General features: G+C 41.9%; 1 protein-coding gene across 4 annotated transcripts in view; it reads right to left on the reverse strand.

Moving 5' to 3' along the window:
• Positions 1-15,506, reverse strand: part of ANO8 (anoctamin 8) — a 71,430-nt gene that overhangs the window by 22,326 nt on the left and 33,598 nt on the right. For all 4 annotated transcript variants that reach the window (XM_026670977.2, XM_087952572.1, XM_026670975.2 and 1 more), the window contains exons 6-10: positions 14,572-14,688; positions 12,377-12,504; positions 4,797-4,958; positions 3,969-4,121; positions 1,978-2,104 (exon numbers count right to left, since the gene is read on the reverse strand). In XM_026670977.2, the coding sequence (XP_026526762.2) occupies positions 1,978-2,104; positions 3,969-4,121; positions 4,797-4,958; positions 12,377-12,504; positions 14,572-14,688 (687 nt within the window). The remainder of the gene's footprint in view (positions 1-1,977; positions 2,105-3,968; positions 4,122-4,796; positions 4,959-12,376; positions 12,505-14,571; positions 14,689-15,506) is intronic.

Raw genomic sequence — 15,506 nt, forward strand, 5'->3', positions numbered from 1 at the left:
GCAAGGAAAAGGAACGAGGAGGAGGAGGTGAGAAGGTAAAACGTGGCAGTTTGATGGGTCTTTTCTAGGACCAGAATAAGCTGACTTCTCAAGGGCAGCAGTGAACCTAAGCAGAGTTCACTGTGGTAAGACTGACAGCCGACAAATTTAATGAGCAAACACATAAACCTCTTTGGAACAGCCCTATGTCAACAATTTACAGGCATTCGGTGGCGCAGTGGTTAGAGTGCTGTACTACAGGCCATTTCTGCTCACTGTTGTCTGCCTGCAATTTGGCAGTTCGAATCCCACCAGGCTCAAGGTTGACTCAGCCTTCCATCTTTCCAAGGTGGGTAAAATGAGGACCCAGATTGTTGGGGGAAATAGGCTGACTCTGCAAACCGTGTAGAGAGGGCTGGAAAGCTCTATAAAGCAGTATATAGTAAGTGCTCTTGCTCTTGCTATTCCTGGAAAATATTCTCTAAGTAGTAGCCATCTTATGGCTGAGAATTTGAGATGAGCCAGTATCTGCTGTCTAAGCAATGGCGTCTTAAAGTCTGATTCTCTAACACTTGGCATTTCATGATGGCACAGTAGGGACACTTGACAGATATGGTCAGACTTGCCAGATCAGATCCAAGTGAAGTCATTTAGTACCATATCTTACATCAGGCAAGTGCCTGTGAGAAGCTCAGGAGAAAGGCATAAAGTAAGGCTCGTTTCCAGCTTAGCCTTCAGGCATCTGCGGCAATGCTTTCCTATCTTTCATAACTGAGGTCTCACCATTCCACCAAAGAACGTGAGCTCTACCAAGCCAAAAACAAAAACTCCACTTCCCCTCCACCCACCCCCAAGAAACATTTCAAAGCATTTGATGATTATCTTCATCAGCTGTTGTAAGTTTGGTACAACAATCAAACTGCTGAAAATCATTCCTTCTGCTGTACCCCTAAAACAGGGGCCAAATTCTGGGAGTTGAAGTCCACAAGTCTTAAAGTTGCCAAGTTGGGAGACCTCTGCCCTAAAACCAAAGAGTGTTTGGCTACAGTGAGAGCAGTTTTCCCCCAAAACAATATATATATATATATATAAAATACAGGTAGTCCTTGACTTGCAACAGTTCATTTAGTCACCATTCGAAGTTACAATTGCATTGAAAAAAGTGACTTAGGGCCAATTTTCACACTTATGGCCGTTGTAGAATCCTCACATCATGTGATCAAAATTCAGACCCTTGGCAACTGACTTTTACTTGTGACACTCACAGTCTCCCAAAGTCATGTGGTCACCTTTTCTGACAAGCCAAGTTTGACTAATTTAACTGCAGTGAACAACTGTGACAATAAAGGTCGTAAAATGAGGCAAACTCACTTAACAGCAACATAAATTTTGGGCTCAATTGTCATAAGGTGAGGGCAATCTATAATATGAGAGAGAGAGGCAGGGAGAGGGGGAGAGAGGGAAAGATAGAGAGGGACGGACAGAGGGAGGGAGAGAGAGAGAGAGAGTACTAGCATGCAATACTTTTATTTTTATAGCATGCAATACTTTTTATTTTATTTATTGAGGTTGCTCCAATATTAGATTTTGGGTAAGAACTTCTAGTATGCTCAGGGGTTCACAGCATCCAGCTGGAGACTAGCTGCATTGTCTCCCTTCTCTGCTCTTCTTTCTCTTGTGGGCCTTTCCCTGATTTAGGGAGGAAAGTTGCATAGCATCTAGACCAGTGTTCCCCAACCTTAGCAATTTTAAGATGTGTGGTCTTCAACTCCCAGAATTCCACAACCAGCATGCTTGCTGGGGGGAATTCTGTGAGTTGAAGTTCATACATCTTAAAGTTGCCAGGTTAAGAAATATTGATCTGGGCTGCTTCTGGAAATTCCCAGTTTCTGCGCATCTCTTGAGTTGGACACAATCAAAACGTTTCCTCGGATCCATTTAAGGTTCCATTTAGCTTAGTTTTCTTCGGATCAGAAGGTGTGCAATCTGGATATTTACCCATATCATTTAGCCAGTAGGCAATTTTTCTGTAGATTTCATCACAGAGGGTGACAATGACGGCCAGCATGATTTTGGGCAAGAAGCGAACAAGGCGTGGCAGCTCCTTGATGCTCAGCACAAATTCCTGATGGAGGTGGAGAAAGAAACAGATTGGAGAACCAGGATTACATCACAACTGATCAATACAAATGGCTTTTCATAAAGGCAGAGGGTTCCTTGTTTCTACCAATTCCTATTGCTCAGTTATTTCTGTTCTATGAATTTAAGCATTTTCTAAAAAAAAAAAAAAAAACCAACCTAGTTTGACTATCAACAAAGCTGTCTACAGACAGTCCTCAATTTACAACCATCGTAGGAACCCCATGGTCACGTGATCAACATTCAAGTGCTTGGCAACCAGCATGTATTTATCATGATTACAGCATCCCAGGGCCCTGCGATCCCTATTTATGACCTCCTCAGCTAGCTTCAAACAAGCAAAGTCAATGGGGACCATTGGATTCATTTAACTGATCATCTGATTCACTTAACAACTGCAGGGATTCACAACCACCATTGCAAAAACGGTGATAAAATTGAGTGAGACTTATTTAACAACTGACTTGCTTAACAACATAAAATCTGGTCTCAGTTGTCATAATTCAAGGATTATCCCTATTGTCTGTCTGTCTGTCTGTCTGTCTGTCTGTCTGTCCGTCCGTCCATCCATCCATCCATCCAATTTACATTTCACTATTTCAATCAAGACTCCTAGCTGGTGAACAAAACACATTTAAAATATTGCCAGTAAACTGTATAAAAATAACATCTGCAATAAAGTAATAATATAAGTTAATCAATATCAATCAATAACATCGGTTACTAATATATATCCACCAGATCAATCCTGTCACTCAATTTACCAGTAGTAACCTAATTAATTCAGATGGTATCAGCTCAATCTAGAAATGCTCTACAACTTTGCTTAGCTTAAATGTTTTCCTAAATGACAGCAGGATGGAGGCAAGTCGAATGTCAGCAGGGACTGTTCCAAAGAATGGGTCCAGCTCCTAGCTTCAGCTCCTCTCACTTCCCAGACGTAGCTCACTACTTACTGCTTTTCCTGAGATGTGCAGGCCATACCTGAACCACTGCAAATGAATGGTGTGAATTGCACCTTTAGGGATCCTTCCGAGCAGTGTTTCTCAACCTTGGCACCTTGAAGATCCATGGACTTCATCTCCCAGAATTCCCCAGCCAGCTCTGCTGGGGAAGAAATTCTGAGAGTTGCAATCCACATATCTTAAAGGTGCCAAAGTTGAGACTAATACTTTAGATATTCGTTGTCTCAAAATATCAATTTGTTAGCATAGTAATATAGTACCCAACTACGGTTGCTATCCAGACCAGCACCATCCTCAGTGGGGAAACAAGGGAAATGCCACAGTTAAGCTAAGAGAAATTAAATACTACTCTTGTCAGTTTGCATTGCACGGGGTATTTTAGCCCTTGCTGTACAGTACTGATGTAATATCGTGGCCAAATAGTGATATATTATCTAAATTCATGTTGGAGCCCTGGTTAGCTAATAAAATGCATTATCCTCATTGATAGTAGCAGCTGGGAAAATATTCTAAGGATGATGATTAGCTGATGAACAGCCAATGGCATTATTTTTCACCCTCCTCCATAAGATATGAGGCCACCCTCTTCAGGACGATTAACAATGACTGAATAATTAAACCGAATAAGAGGCAAAATGAATGCGTCTTCTCTGAAAGTGCAGGAAGCATTATAAAAGTTACATGCCATGGCTCTGAGATAGCTGAAGTATCCCTTTTCTTTTCAGGACCTTAAGGGTCAGCATGACACTGTTTAAATCTTAGGCTGGGGCAAGATAAAGGCCAGACTTGTGTTATGAACAGCCAGGACATCGGATGGAAACAACAAATAAGACACCGGGACTGGATTGTGGACCCTGTTTGCCCACAACTCCAGAACCACCTCACCTGCAATTCGAAGCAGCCCAGCATGGTAAGGAAGACAAAGGAGAGGCAGACGATACAGATGGGCACGCTCACCAAACACTGGAAGAGTAACCGCTTCCAAGGCGGGTAGTAGAACTCTTCCGTGTTGGTTACTGGGCTGATGCGCTTCACACCCTGCAAAGAAAGGAGATACAGATACAGATTAACAGAGTTGGAAGGGACCCTGTAGGTCATCTAGTCCAACCCCGCACCCAAGCAGATGCTACATCATTTCTGACAGGTGGCTGTCCAGTCTCTCCTTGAAAGCCTCCAGTGATGAAGCTCCCACAACTTCTGAAGGCAAGCGGTTCCACTGGTTGATTGTTCTCACTGTCAGAAAGTTTCTCCTTAGTTCCAGGTTGAATCTCTCCTTGATCAGTTTCCATCCATTGTTCCTTGTCTGGCCTACAGGCCCTTTAGAAAATAGCTGGACCCCTTCCTCCCTGTGGCAGCCCCTCAAATATTGGAACACCACTATCATGTCTCTCCTGGTCCTTCTCTTCACTAGACTTGCCATGCCCAGTTCCTGTAACCGTTCTTCATATGTTTTAGCCTCCGGTCCCCTAATCAACTTTGTTGCTCTTCTCTGCACTTTTTCTAGAGTCTCAACATCTTTTTTATAGTTTGGTGAGCAAAATTGGATGCAGTATTCTAAGGTGTGGTCTTACTAAGGCTTTATAGAGTGGTATTAGTACCTCACTTGATCTTGACTGACATGCCTAGATTTTATCCATGGCCATGGGCAGCACAAATTATTATTTTTTAAACTTGTATTTTCTTCTTTTCTGAGCTAGATCAGACACCACTGACCCGGAACTGCGGCCGAGGTTCTTCGATGGACTCTGCTGGTGTGTCCAGAGTTCCCCACTTGTATGCAAACTCGGCTCCTCGGCGTTTCCACTCCTCCAGGAACAGCGTGGACCAGATAACATTGAAGATGGCAAAGATGACAGAGCAAATGTCCCGGCTGGTCTAATTAGGAAGGGAAGAGATGATTAATGAAGAGCAAAGAAGAACCGAAATTTCCACTGTTTTAACAGCTACTAAAGAAGGTTGTCTATCCCAACTATCCATCAATCAGAAAAATCAACTCCAACAATTCTCCTGGGATGAGAATGTCACCAATAAAGAAGAATATTGGTTGTTCAGGGTTGCTAGTCTAGCACTGGTGACGTTAGATGTTAGTTTGGGTAGATGTTTGGGCAGATGTTGGGTTGGGGTAATGAAACATCTGCAAGAAAACAATCAAGTTCAAAGAGCACCCAGGACCCCTCGTGGTAATATTAACAACCAGTAATCTTGGCCTGAAGTTTAACTTAAAATTCACCTTCCCACAACAGCCAGCCATATAGATCTGGTAAGACAGGAAGGGAACAGCCCTTCCCTCTGCACCTTCGCAGAAGGACACCAAACATTTCATTTCAAAACATTCCTAGCACAAAATTTCAGACGTCTCATTTCAAGTGTGAACGGTGCTGCTTTGAGCATAGGACTGCTCTGGCTGCAAATGTAAATGCGTTAGGCTTACAGCATTTTTTTTGAGCCTGAAATCTTTGCAAAATGTTCCAGACAATCCATTCCACTCAAAACAGGATGCTGTACTTGAAACATTTCAAAACGGGAACATTTCACACACTCCCTGATGGGAAAAATCCTTAGGGTTGGTTGGTGATCAGAAGCCCTATGGAGGATACAGGAGCTTTCCCGAGTAAAGGTAGACTGCCTCTGAAGCTGGTGGGTCATTGTTAACTATGGATACCGATAATAATTGATCAAGAGAGAAGATCCCTTTTGAACAGATCAAATCATCCATCTGATCCAGCATCCTATTCTTCATCATGCTCAGATGTTTCCCAGAGGTTCATCAACAGGAAGGAAAGTCACAGCCTTAGATAGCTTTTGTTTACTTAATTGGTTATGATAACAATTGGTCCTCAACCTACAATAATTGGGATCAGAATTCCAGTTGCGATTTTATGATCTTCTTTGCTACAGTTGTTAAGCAAATCACTACAGCTGTTAAGTGAATCATGTGGTTGTTATACAAATCCAGCTTCCCTTAGAGACTTTACTTGTCAGAAGCCAACTGGGAAGATGGCGAAAAGCTGTCACATGATGGTCACACTGCAAACCATCGTACATACATGCTGGCTGCCAAGCACCCAAATTTTGATCACGTGACTGTGGGGATGCGGCAACAGTTATAAAAGCAAGGACTAGTTGTAAGTCATTTTTTTCAGTGCTGTTGTAACTTCGAATGGTCATTAAACAAATGGTTGCATATTGAGGACTATCTATAACAGATGTTAGATCCATCCTCGTTTAATGTGTGATCATCATTTAAAGGCACTGGGTTTTTGTACATATGTCCATAGGGAATGGATAAGCAGAACATACAAGAACTAATTCACCTATGGCATTAGCAGTCACAGGTTGAATTAGGGTTTCATTTTTAAACACTGAGAAACTATAGAGAAAATGTCAAATGAGTAGCCAGGATAGTAAGCAGAATCTCAGTGAATACAGGCAGATAATCTGAATACAAGATCCTGGAAGGAATCACAAAGGACACTTGTTTTTTCTGCATTGTCTTCTTCCTAGACAAATAAAGCTTTCCCACTGTTAGAACAGCACAAAGTGGGACTTTGATATGGTCCAGTAAGCTCAAACTGATTCCAAGCATTCCCTGTTCTATTTCTGCCTAGCTTCAGGTGGTTTGCCAAGTATGATTGCATTTGGAGAAGGAAGATCTGATCTTGCCTTAAGTGACACAAGTCTTGAGTTTACTGTAATACACACCACATAATGGCATGCTTAAAGAGTCTCAAGGAGTCACAACTGAACCACGTGTGCATTCCTTAGCTATCAGGTGGCTGATTGGCCTCCTTGTCTATCCACAGAGATGCTGCTAGTTAAGAACTGAAAGAAGTCTTTACCTTAACAGCTGAAAGCCAGATTGGATTCTAAAGTGAAAGTAATCCAGTTACTGAGATGCTTGTATCAGTATCTCTTCCTTTTTAAAAAAACAAAAAAAAAAAACCCTTCATTTGGAAGAATGTGACATCAAAAGATTCACAAAAGTTCAGGGCTTTGACCTTTTCAGCCCTTCTACATTCCTAGCCTATTTAGTTCCAGAGCCAAAGAAAAATGGATTTAACCTTTAAAAGGTTAAGACGGGGCCAACCTAGGGATTAGTTGCGGCCATCTCAACCTGCCAGAATGTTGTCATCAGTTGCTCAGGCCCATTAGCATTCTTGGGGGTAAAAGGAAAGGCCACAGAGTATGTTGTGACATCATGGGCCAAGCCATTGACTTCCATACTTGCCTGCAATATCACGCAACAACTACAGGCTGATTTAGAGTTGCCCACAACTGTCTGTATGTGTTACTGCAAACTTGTACTGCAAAGGGTTTGATGGGTAAGTATAACCCTAACCCTAACCCAATTGCGTGTGGCGTGGGGTGCATGTCCTGCACTCCAATTGGCTGATCCGACTTCCTGTTCTGTGCTTTGCTCTTTCAATGGCCCCAAGCCAGAATTTTATATTTGCACAAATATAAATGGAATGCCTATGCAAACATCCCTGAATGACAGACGCATACATTCCCTGATGTGTAGCGCCAGAGAAGTCTGCCGGAGCCTTTAATATGACCATGTATTCATCATGACATCACAATGCATCCTTCTAGTTCAGGGGTGTCAAATGCACGGCGTCACGTTGACGTCACATGACATATCGTGACTTTCTGCCCCCCCCACTTTGCTAAACTGGAGGTGGGCGTGACCAGTGCATGACTCATATGGCCTATAGGCCACAAATTTAACACCGCTGTTCTAATTTGTAGCAAATGTCTATGCTGAGGCCCAATTCTATGGCCCTTCAGCAAGAGGACCTATCCAAAGGACCTTTGGATAGTGAGAAGGGCGGCCTATAAATTACTATTACAATTCTCCTTTCATATCCCTGGTATTTTCCCACCGAAGGACTCCCTATTTATCTACTTCAGGGATGTCAAACTCGCCGTCCATGGGCCGGATGCATCACATGCTGGCCATACCCACACCCGGTTTAGCGAAGGGGGGGGGGGAAAGTTGTGATATGTCACACAACGACGCCATGACGATGTGAGTTTGACACTCCTAATCTACTTGCAGTTGCATGCTTTCGAACTGCTAGGTTGGCAGGCATATACGTTTCACAAATAAAATCAATAAATAAAAAGTCTTGGGGTGGTGAGCACCAATGGGGCCTTTTCCATTAATTTTCTAGAAATTTATTCCTGGAAAGTTATGTGTGAATTCCCTGGCTTGTTTTTAAGGCAACCATAGAGTTTTTCTTTAATTATCCTAATTGGGATATTTTAAAAGAGTATTTTATTCTATTTGTGGTTTTCATTAGTGTCTTATTTATTTATTATAATTTTATACCTCTGGAATAATCAGAGTTCTATTAGGATTTTTAAATAACATTATGAGCTGCTCTAGCACAGATAACTCTGAAGAGTAGTCAATAAAGCAGGGTTCCCAACCTGGGGTGCGACGATATTCCAGGGGGTGCGAGAAAAGTCTAGGTAAATAATAGGATATTGGCTATATGTTGGCATTTTTATTTATTATTTATTTCAGGGGGTGCGAGGTTCGAATGAAATTTCTTTAGGGGTGCGGGGCGAAAAAAAGGTTGGGAACCACTGCAATAAAGGAATGAATAACAGCAATAAACAGTTCTAAAGAAACCGTAAAGGTAGTCCTCAATTTACAACAGTTAGTTTAGTGATTGTTTGAAATTACAACGGCACTGATTTACCTATGACCATTTTTCTCACTTATGACCACAGCAGCATCCCCATGGTCATGTGATCAAAATTCAGATGCTTTGCAATTGACTTGTATTTATGACCGTTGCAGTATCCTGGGGTCATATGATCCCCTTTTGCAGCCTTCTGACAAGCAACCTCAATGGAGAAGCCAGATTCATTTAACAACTATGTTACTATCTTAACACCTGCAGTGATTCACTTAACAACTGTGGCAAGAAAGGTCGTAAAATGGGGCAAAACTCAGTTAACAAATGTTTCACTTAACAATGGAAATTTTGGTGCTCAATTGTGGTCATAAGCCATGGACTATATGGCCAATGATGATGTTGGCAGTTATGGCTCAGCAGCAAAGGGAGTATCAGATTACCCTTCACAGAAAGAGGAAAACAAAACTTCTAATGATCTCTGCGCTATCCTGGGACAAGATGGCTCCTTGCATTTAGAAGCTAATGATGCTGAAAATGCTGACACATCATTCTCCTCTAGGTTCTCCTTTGCAATTCCTTGCCTAACAGGATTAGGGGCTTCTTGGCAAGAACAAAATGGAAGCATTAAATGATCATGAAGCAGGAAATAAGGTGAGCCTCCAGGCCAAGACTCGTTGTAAATTGAACATGTGTGTTCTGGTTCCTTCTTTGTTAGTATAGGAATTGGCAGCCTATATAGGAATCTAGAGAGTTCATCTAAGTGGCAAAGTAGGTAGGCTTATATGTGCATAGAACAGTGTTTGTTCACCCTGGGGACTTGAAAATGTATGGACTTCAACTCCCACAATTCCCTAGCCAGCATGATGGGCTGAGGAATTCTGAGAACTGAAGTCTAAACACAAATAGCTCCTGACCTATTACTATAGAGATTCTCAGTCACCCAGGTCATGGTTGTCCCAGGAGGCAACTGGACTCTCTTGTTTTTGTCTTTTGAAGACACTTCTCATCCAAGAAGTTTCTTCAGCTCTGACAGGATAGTGGGGAATGGAAGGATTTATATTCCTTACAGACAGCTGATCATTTGCATCCTTTTAGAGCAGGGGTCCCCAAACTTGGCAACTAGCTATGCTGGCTGGAGAATTCTGGGAATTGAAGTCCACAAGTCTTAAAGTTGCCAAGTTTGGAGACCTCTGTTTTAGAGGGTCGTTGAAGCACTTGGAAGTTTATCTGTGTCCTCAGGGTCACCTGAGTAGTGCTTCTTGGATGAGAAGTGAAACATCTTCAAAGAAAAAACAAGAAAGTCCAGTTGCCTCCTGAAAAAGCACCTGCAGGACGTCTTGACTTATGACCATTCATTTAACAACTATTTGAAGTTACAACAGTGCTAAAAAAATATATGGTCCTCACACTTAGGTGTGGTCTTCACACTCAGAATTGTCATAGCATCTCTGTGGTCATGTGACCAAATTTTGGGCACTTGGCAACCAGCAGGTATTTATAATGATTGCAGAATATCCAACATCACATTATCACCATTTGTTACCTTCCCAGCTGGTTTCCAACAAGAAAAGGCAATGGGGACAGCAGGATTCAACTAATGACTGTGTGATTCACTTAAATGACCGAAGTGATTTGCTTAAGGACCACAGCAAAAACACAAAATCATAATATTGGGTGTGACTCATTTAATGATCATCTTGCTTAGCCACAGAAATTCCAGTCCCAATTGTGATCATCAGTGGAATACCACTTGCATCTCCAAGTTGCCAAGGTTGTGAAACTCTGGCATAGAAATAAAATATATACACAGAGATGAGTTCTTGTTCCACCCATCCCACCACCTGCCTGCATGCATTTGGATTCTGCCATAGGCAGGTGAATATGGCAATTTTAGGCAGCATCAAATCTGTCAAAATGAGTCTTTCCGTTCTCTCTGTCTCCAGCATTTGGCACTTCACCATTTACAATTTCTTGTGCATGGATCTCATTGATAGCAGAGGGAGAGGAACTGGATGTTCAAAGGGTAACAGGGGCTGTAAAAATAGTTTTAAGGATTGCTTGTGGCCCACAGCTATCTACCTCTCTTGCAGATCAGCATTTTCTATGGCTTTTCCTCTCTCTGCCCTTTTCCCACTAAATTCTTAAAGGGCTTTTGTTTTTCAAACTCTTCCACATAATCTTCCACATCCTTTCAAGATGTCAAACCTTCTATAACTTTTCTTCTCATAGTCAATCCTGCCTCTTCTTCCTTTTCCTTTTCCAACTAGCCTTCTAAGCCCCCCCCCCCCCACCTTTTCTGTCTATGGAGATGCTCAGTCATCCAGATCATGGTTGTCCCAAAGGAGCTTTTTCAAAAGGCAACTGGACTTAGTTTTTCTTTGAAGTTGTTTCATTTCTCATCCAAGAAGCTTCTTCAATTTCGAGAACTTCTCAGAACTTCTGAGAACTGAAGAGGCTTCTTGGATGAGAAGCTAAATGTATTTAAGGAAAAACAAAGCCCAGTTGCCTTTTGAAAAAAAATACCTTCGGGACCCGCCCCCTCTTTTCTGTTAAAATATTTGTCCCATCCTGCTCAGCTTCATTCACACATGAAAATGATCCCTGAATTCTGAGGCCAATCAATGGTGAGAATATAATTATAATTCTATGTAAATATTTCGATATAAATTCTTCCTTGTAAATAGATGCCACTGAATTTGTTCTAACTCTATCGAAAGAGGATGAGAATCAGATTTCTTGGAGGCCTGTGTATATGCAGTTCTCTTTTTTCCATACATTACTTTTTTTCCTCCCTTCTCTTCATCTCTATCAATAATAACAAACTGTAGGCTATTTGGCTTGTACCAGAGGTGGGATTCAGTCCGTTCGGGTGAACCGGTTGTTGAAATTATGCCCAGTTCGATGAACTGGCTAATCCCACCACTGGCTGGCCCTGCCTCAACCCGTTTTTCAGGCTGTTTTCGGCTGTTTTTTGGGTGAAAAATGACACAATGTATTGCTTTTTAATAAGCTCAGCCTCCAAGGTCTTACTTTCCTTGGTGATAGGAGAAGAATGCTTTCCTTTCATGGGGGGCAAGAAACTGAGGGCTGGTTAACTCTTTCATTTCTGGAGGTGTTACGTATAGGCCCAAGGCCTGGGGAAGTGAGAGTGCCCAGGAGGCAGGGCTGGGTATGAGGAGTGATATTGAGTTGGCCACGCCCACCCAGTCACATGACCACGCCCATGCCCACCCAGCCAGTCATTAGGGCAGAGAATCGGTGGTTAAATTATTTGAATCCCACCACTGATTTGTACCCTAATAATACTGACTATTTCAAATATATATATATCTATCAATATTTGAAATATTGAACTATTTCAAAATATCTAATATTTTGAACGCTATAGTTCAAGGTTCACAGGATATTTAAGAGGCTTCTAATGGACATTGGGGTCTAAGATGCCAAGTAGCCTATAGCTTAATTGTTATGATTGTTAGAGGTGTCGAGAAGGAAGGAAAAAAGTAATGAAGTATGAAAAAAAGAGAAAGAATATATACTGTATATATCTAGGCTTACCAGAAATCTGATTCTCAGCTTCTTCAGGTAGAAGTAGAACAAATCCAGAAGGCTACCATGCCATTGCAATGCACTTCAACGCCTCACCTGGTCATTCTCTGTGAAGGTGTAGAGAAGGGAGCCAAAGACAGCAGGATACACCATGGCTGATGTGTAAAAGCCCAGCCATGCGAAGTACATGGCAATCTTCACTCCAAAATAGTCACATATTTCATCTGGTAGAAGAAGAGCAACAGTTTCAGGAGAACGTTAAGGACAAAACTTGAAAAGGCAAGATTACTCTTTCCTAAAACTGTGCTACTAGAGAAATCTCTCTGTTCAATCAAAGAGCAAATTACACTTCATTAATACCTACAAAGGGGCAAGGAACAAGAATGGTCTTTTTTCCTCGGCTGTCAGGTAGTCTATACAGTGGTTATCAACCCAACAATCCTACCTCAATTCATTTTCCTGTTTCTGATGCCCTGGGACTTTTCAGCTTAAACACTTTTTATCTGGACAGGTAATGTGAAAGAAAATTCAGAAGTACAAGTAGCCTTATTTATATCCCATCTGGACTACTACAGTGTATTCTACATAGGGCTGTCATTGAAGACCGATATTATTAACATATTATTATTACAGTAACCATATTATTGACTGCAATCACAGGTAGTCCAATCATTTGACTGCCTACGATTTATTTGTTTTCTGTCAGTTGTTTGCTGGTTTCTCACAAAAAGTTCCCATTGTATAAAATGGATTCATTTAACGACTGACACAAAAATGGTGCAAAATAGGGTCTGGGAACAGTTAACGATTGCAATGACTTACAACCATAATTCTGGGTTCAACTACAGTTGTAAGTTGAGGATTACCTGCATTTATATGAAGGATGTGGCTCCCACATTACAGTAGCCTCACTGGCTGCCATTCTACTCTCTAAAACATTTCAGCCAAGTTGCCAAGGTTGACAAATACTGGCCAAAATTGATGGGAATGTGATGGCTGCTAATGCCCCTCTATGCTAAGGAGACCCTTAGGAGACAAATGATACAGCTTAACTGGGAGTCAAGCTAAATTCTCACAACTGGGCAATGTCCTGGCTCTTTTCTTGAATGCAATATTGAAATCATTTGCCATTAACATCTTCTGAAATATTTTTAGATTACCCGAACTACCTCATAGTTTGCCCCACACCTACAGTAAATACTACCCAGCTCCGCTTTTTTCAAGGTCAGCCAAGTTCAGGGAGATGCTACCACCTGCTGAGATTTTCTGACTACTTTTTCCCAGAGGCAAAGATTCCTCTCAAGAGACTACATACTTCTCTGCCAGCATTTTCACTTAAAACGTCTCCATCCATTCTTCATTTTCCATATATTGGGTGAACATATGAATTTAATATAGAAGTAACTATTAACTTTTTACTAATGACTACTTTTTGACATATTAGTTTTATATCTTTATGGTATGCTGCTACACAGGCACTTCTTGTGAGATAGGTGACCATAAAAAGTAAATAAATAAATATTTTACCAAGATAGATCTAGATTGCTGTGATTCATATAAAACTTCAAATCATTCTCTCTCTTCCCAAAAAAACTCTGTATTTCCTCTACCTCTTTTGACCTCAACCGATTTTTATACTTTCACTATGTTTTTAAACTATTTTTTCTCTATATATCTTTCTTCCTCATCTTTTGCAATAATAATTTACTTCCAATCTTCCCCCCATCATACGGAGGTTCTTTCACTTCCATTGAGTATCTTTTTTCATATTTAATATGAAGGCAACTCCACACACTTAGAAAATAATATACAACTTCTAGCTGTCCCTCATACTGCCACTATACTATATTTGAATTGCAAGGTCTGCATAATCAATAGATGGCAGCAAAGAGACCCAGAAAAAAATAATCCTTTACTGCCATCTTGTGTTTGCCTGAATTATAGCAGATCTGGTTTTCCGAGCTTAGTGAAGTCTGTTTTGTAAAATGCTTATGCTGATCTGACTCAGCATGAAATAAATTTAGTTCCTTTACCCATTTACAGAGAAATGGTTGGGTTCAGATCATGTTAGAGAATCAGGGCCTTTGTACTGGGCAAGCAATAGCCCTGACTCACTTAGGCAGCTTATGATTTAAAATGGTGGGGAGGGAGAACATTAATTTTCAACTCTAATAAAGCAAAACAAATCTCGTGAGCTACTTTAGTAGAATGTAGGGAGAGAAAAAAATAGGTGGAGGTAGGACTCTAATAAATGTTCTAGGCAGGGACCTATGTGAGTCAAGGGGCCATACCCAAAGGCTGGGCTTCACAAATGGCTTGTACCCACGATTTCATCAGCCGATTCAGAATCCGTTGCTCATGGATGGGGAAGACTTGCTGAAGGATACCACGAGCAGCCAGCTCAGGGACTGTGAAAAGAAAGGAGGAAGAAGAACAGAGCAGAGCAAAAATCCAGAAATCTCTTTTTTTAGCTCTCTACACTAACCGTAGCCCACTGGGCCCCATTCCTTGGCACTCCCGTGGTCAATCACATCCCTGCGTAGAGAGCTACTGTGCTAGCAATAGGCCACAAAACAGACTGAATCCGGAAATGCATTCCATAGTAAGAAGGGAGCCAGCCAGCCTTTTGAGATGGAAGGCCCATTCCAGTGGTGGCATTCTACCAGTTCAGCCCGGTTCTGCCGAGCCGCTAGTGCCGATGAGCAGCGGAGACTGAACCACCGCTCTGCTGTTGGGCCTGCCCGCCCGCTCGGGCTCCCATATTCACCTTTATTTCCTGCTTTTGAAGTGCAGCTGCTTTGCGTGGCACAGCAGAGTGCCGCACAGCAGCTGCTGAAGCGACAGGGAGAGTGCAGGCTTGTAGGAGGTGAGTTGGAATGCCTCTGTGCCTGTGCAAACACCTCTGTGCCTGCACAAAGTGCGTATTTGACACGTGTGCACACGCAAAGTGTGTGCACACGTGCAAAGCGCACCCACCAAGCCACGCCCACCGAACCGGTGGTAAAATCTTTGAATCCCACCACTGGGCCCATTCAGACGGTTGAAAACGTTCCATGAGCATTAATGTCAAGGAGCTACAATGGTGTTTCTGTTTTGGTCTATTAATAAAATAGCAGTGATTTACTAGAAGGCAAATATTGAGGCTTTTCCTCACTATAGTTCCTCTTCCTGCCTTCAGAGGGTTCTGGATTGTCCTGTTCTGCCTATGTTTTGTTTGCCTTACAGG

Source organism: Notechis scutatus, chromosome 1 (genome assembly GCF_049901735.1).
Source record: "Notechis scutatus isolate UNSWTSFEM ecotype Mainland chromosome 1, rNotScu1.2, whole genome shotgun sequence".
Taxonomy (NCBI): Eukaryota; Metazoa; Chordata; class Lepidosauria; order Squamata; family Elapidae; genus Notechis; species Notechis scutatus.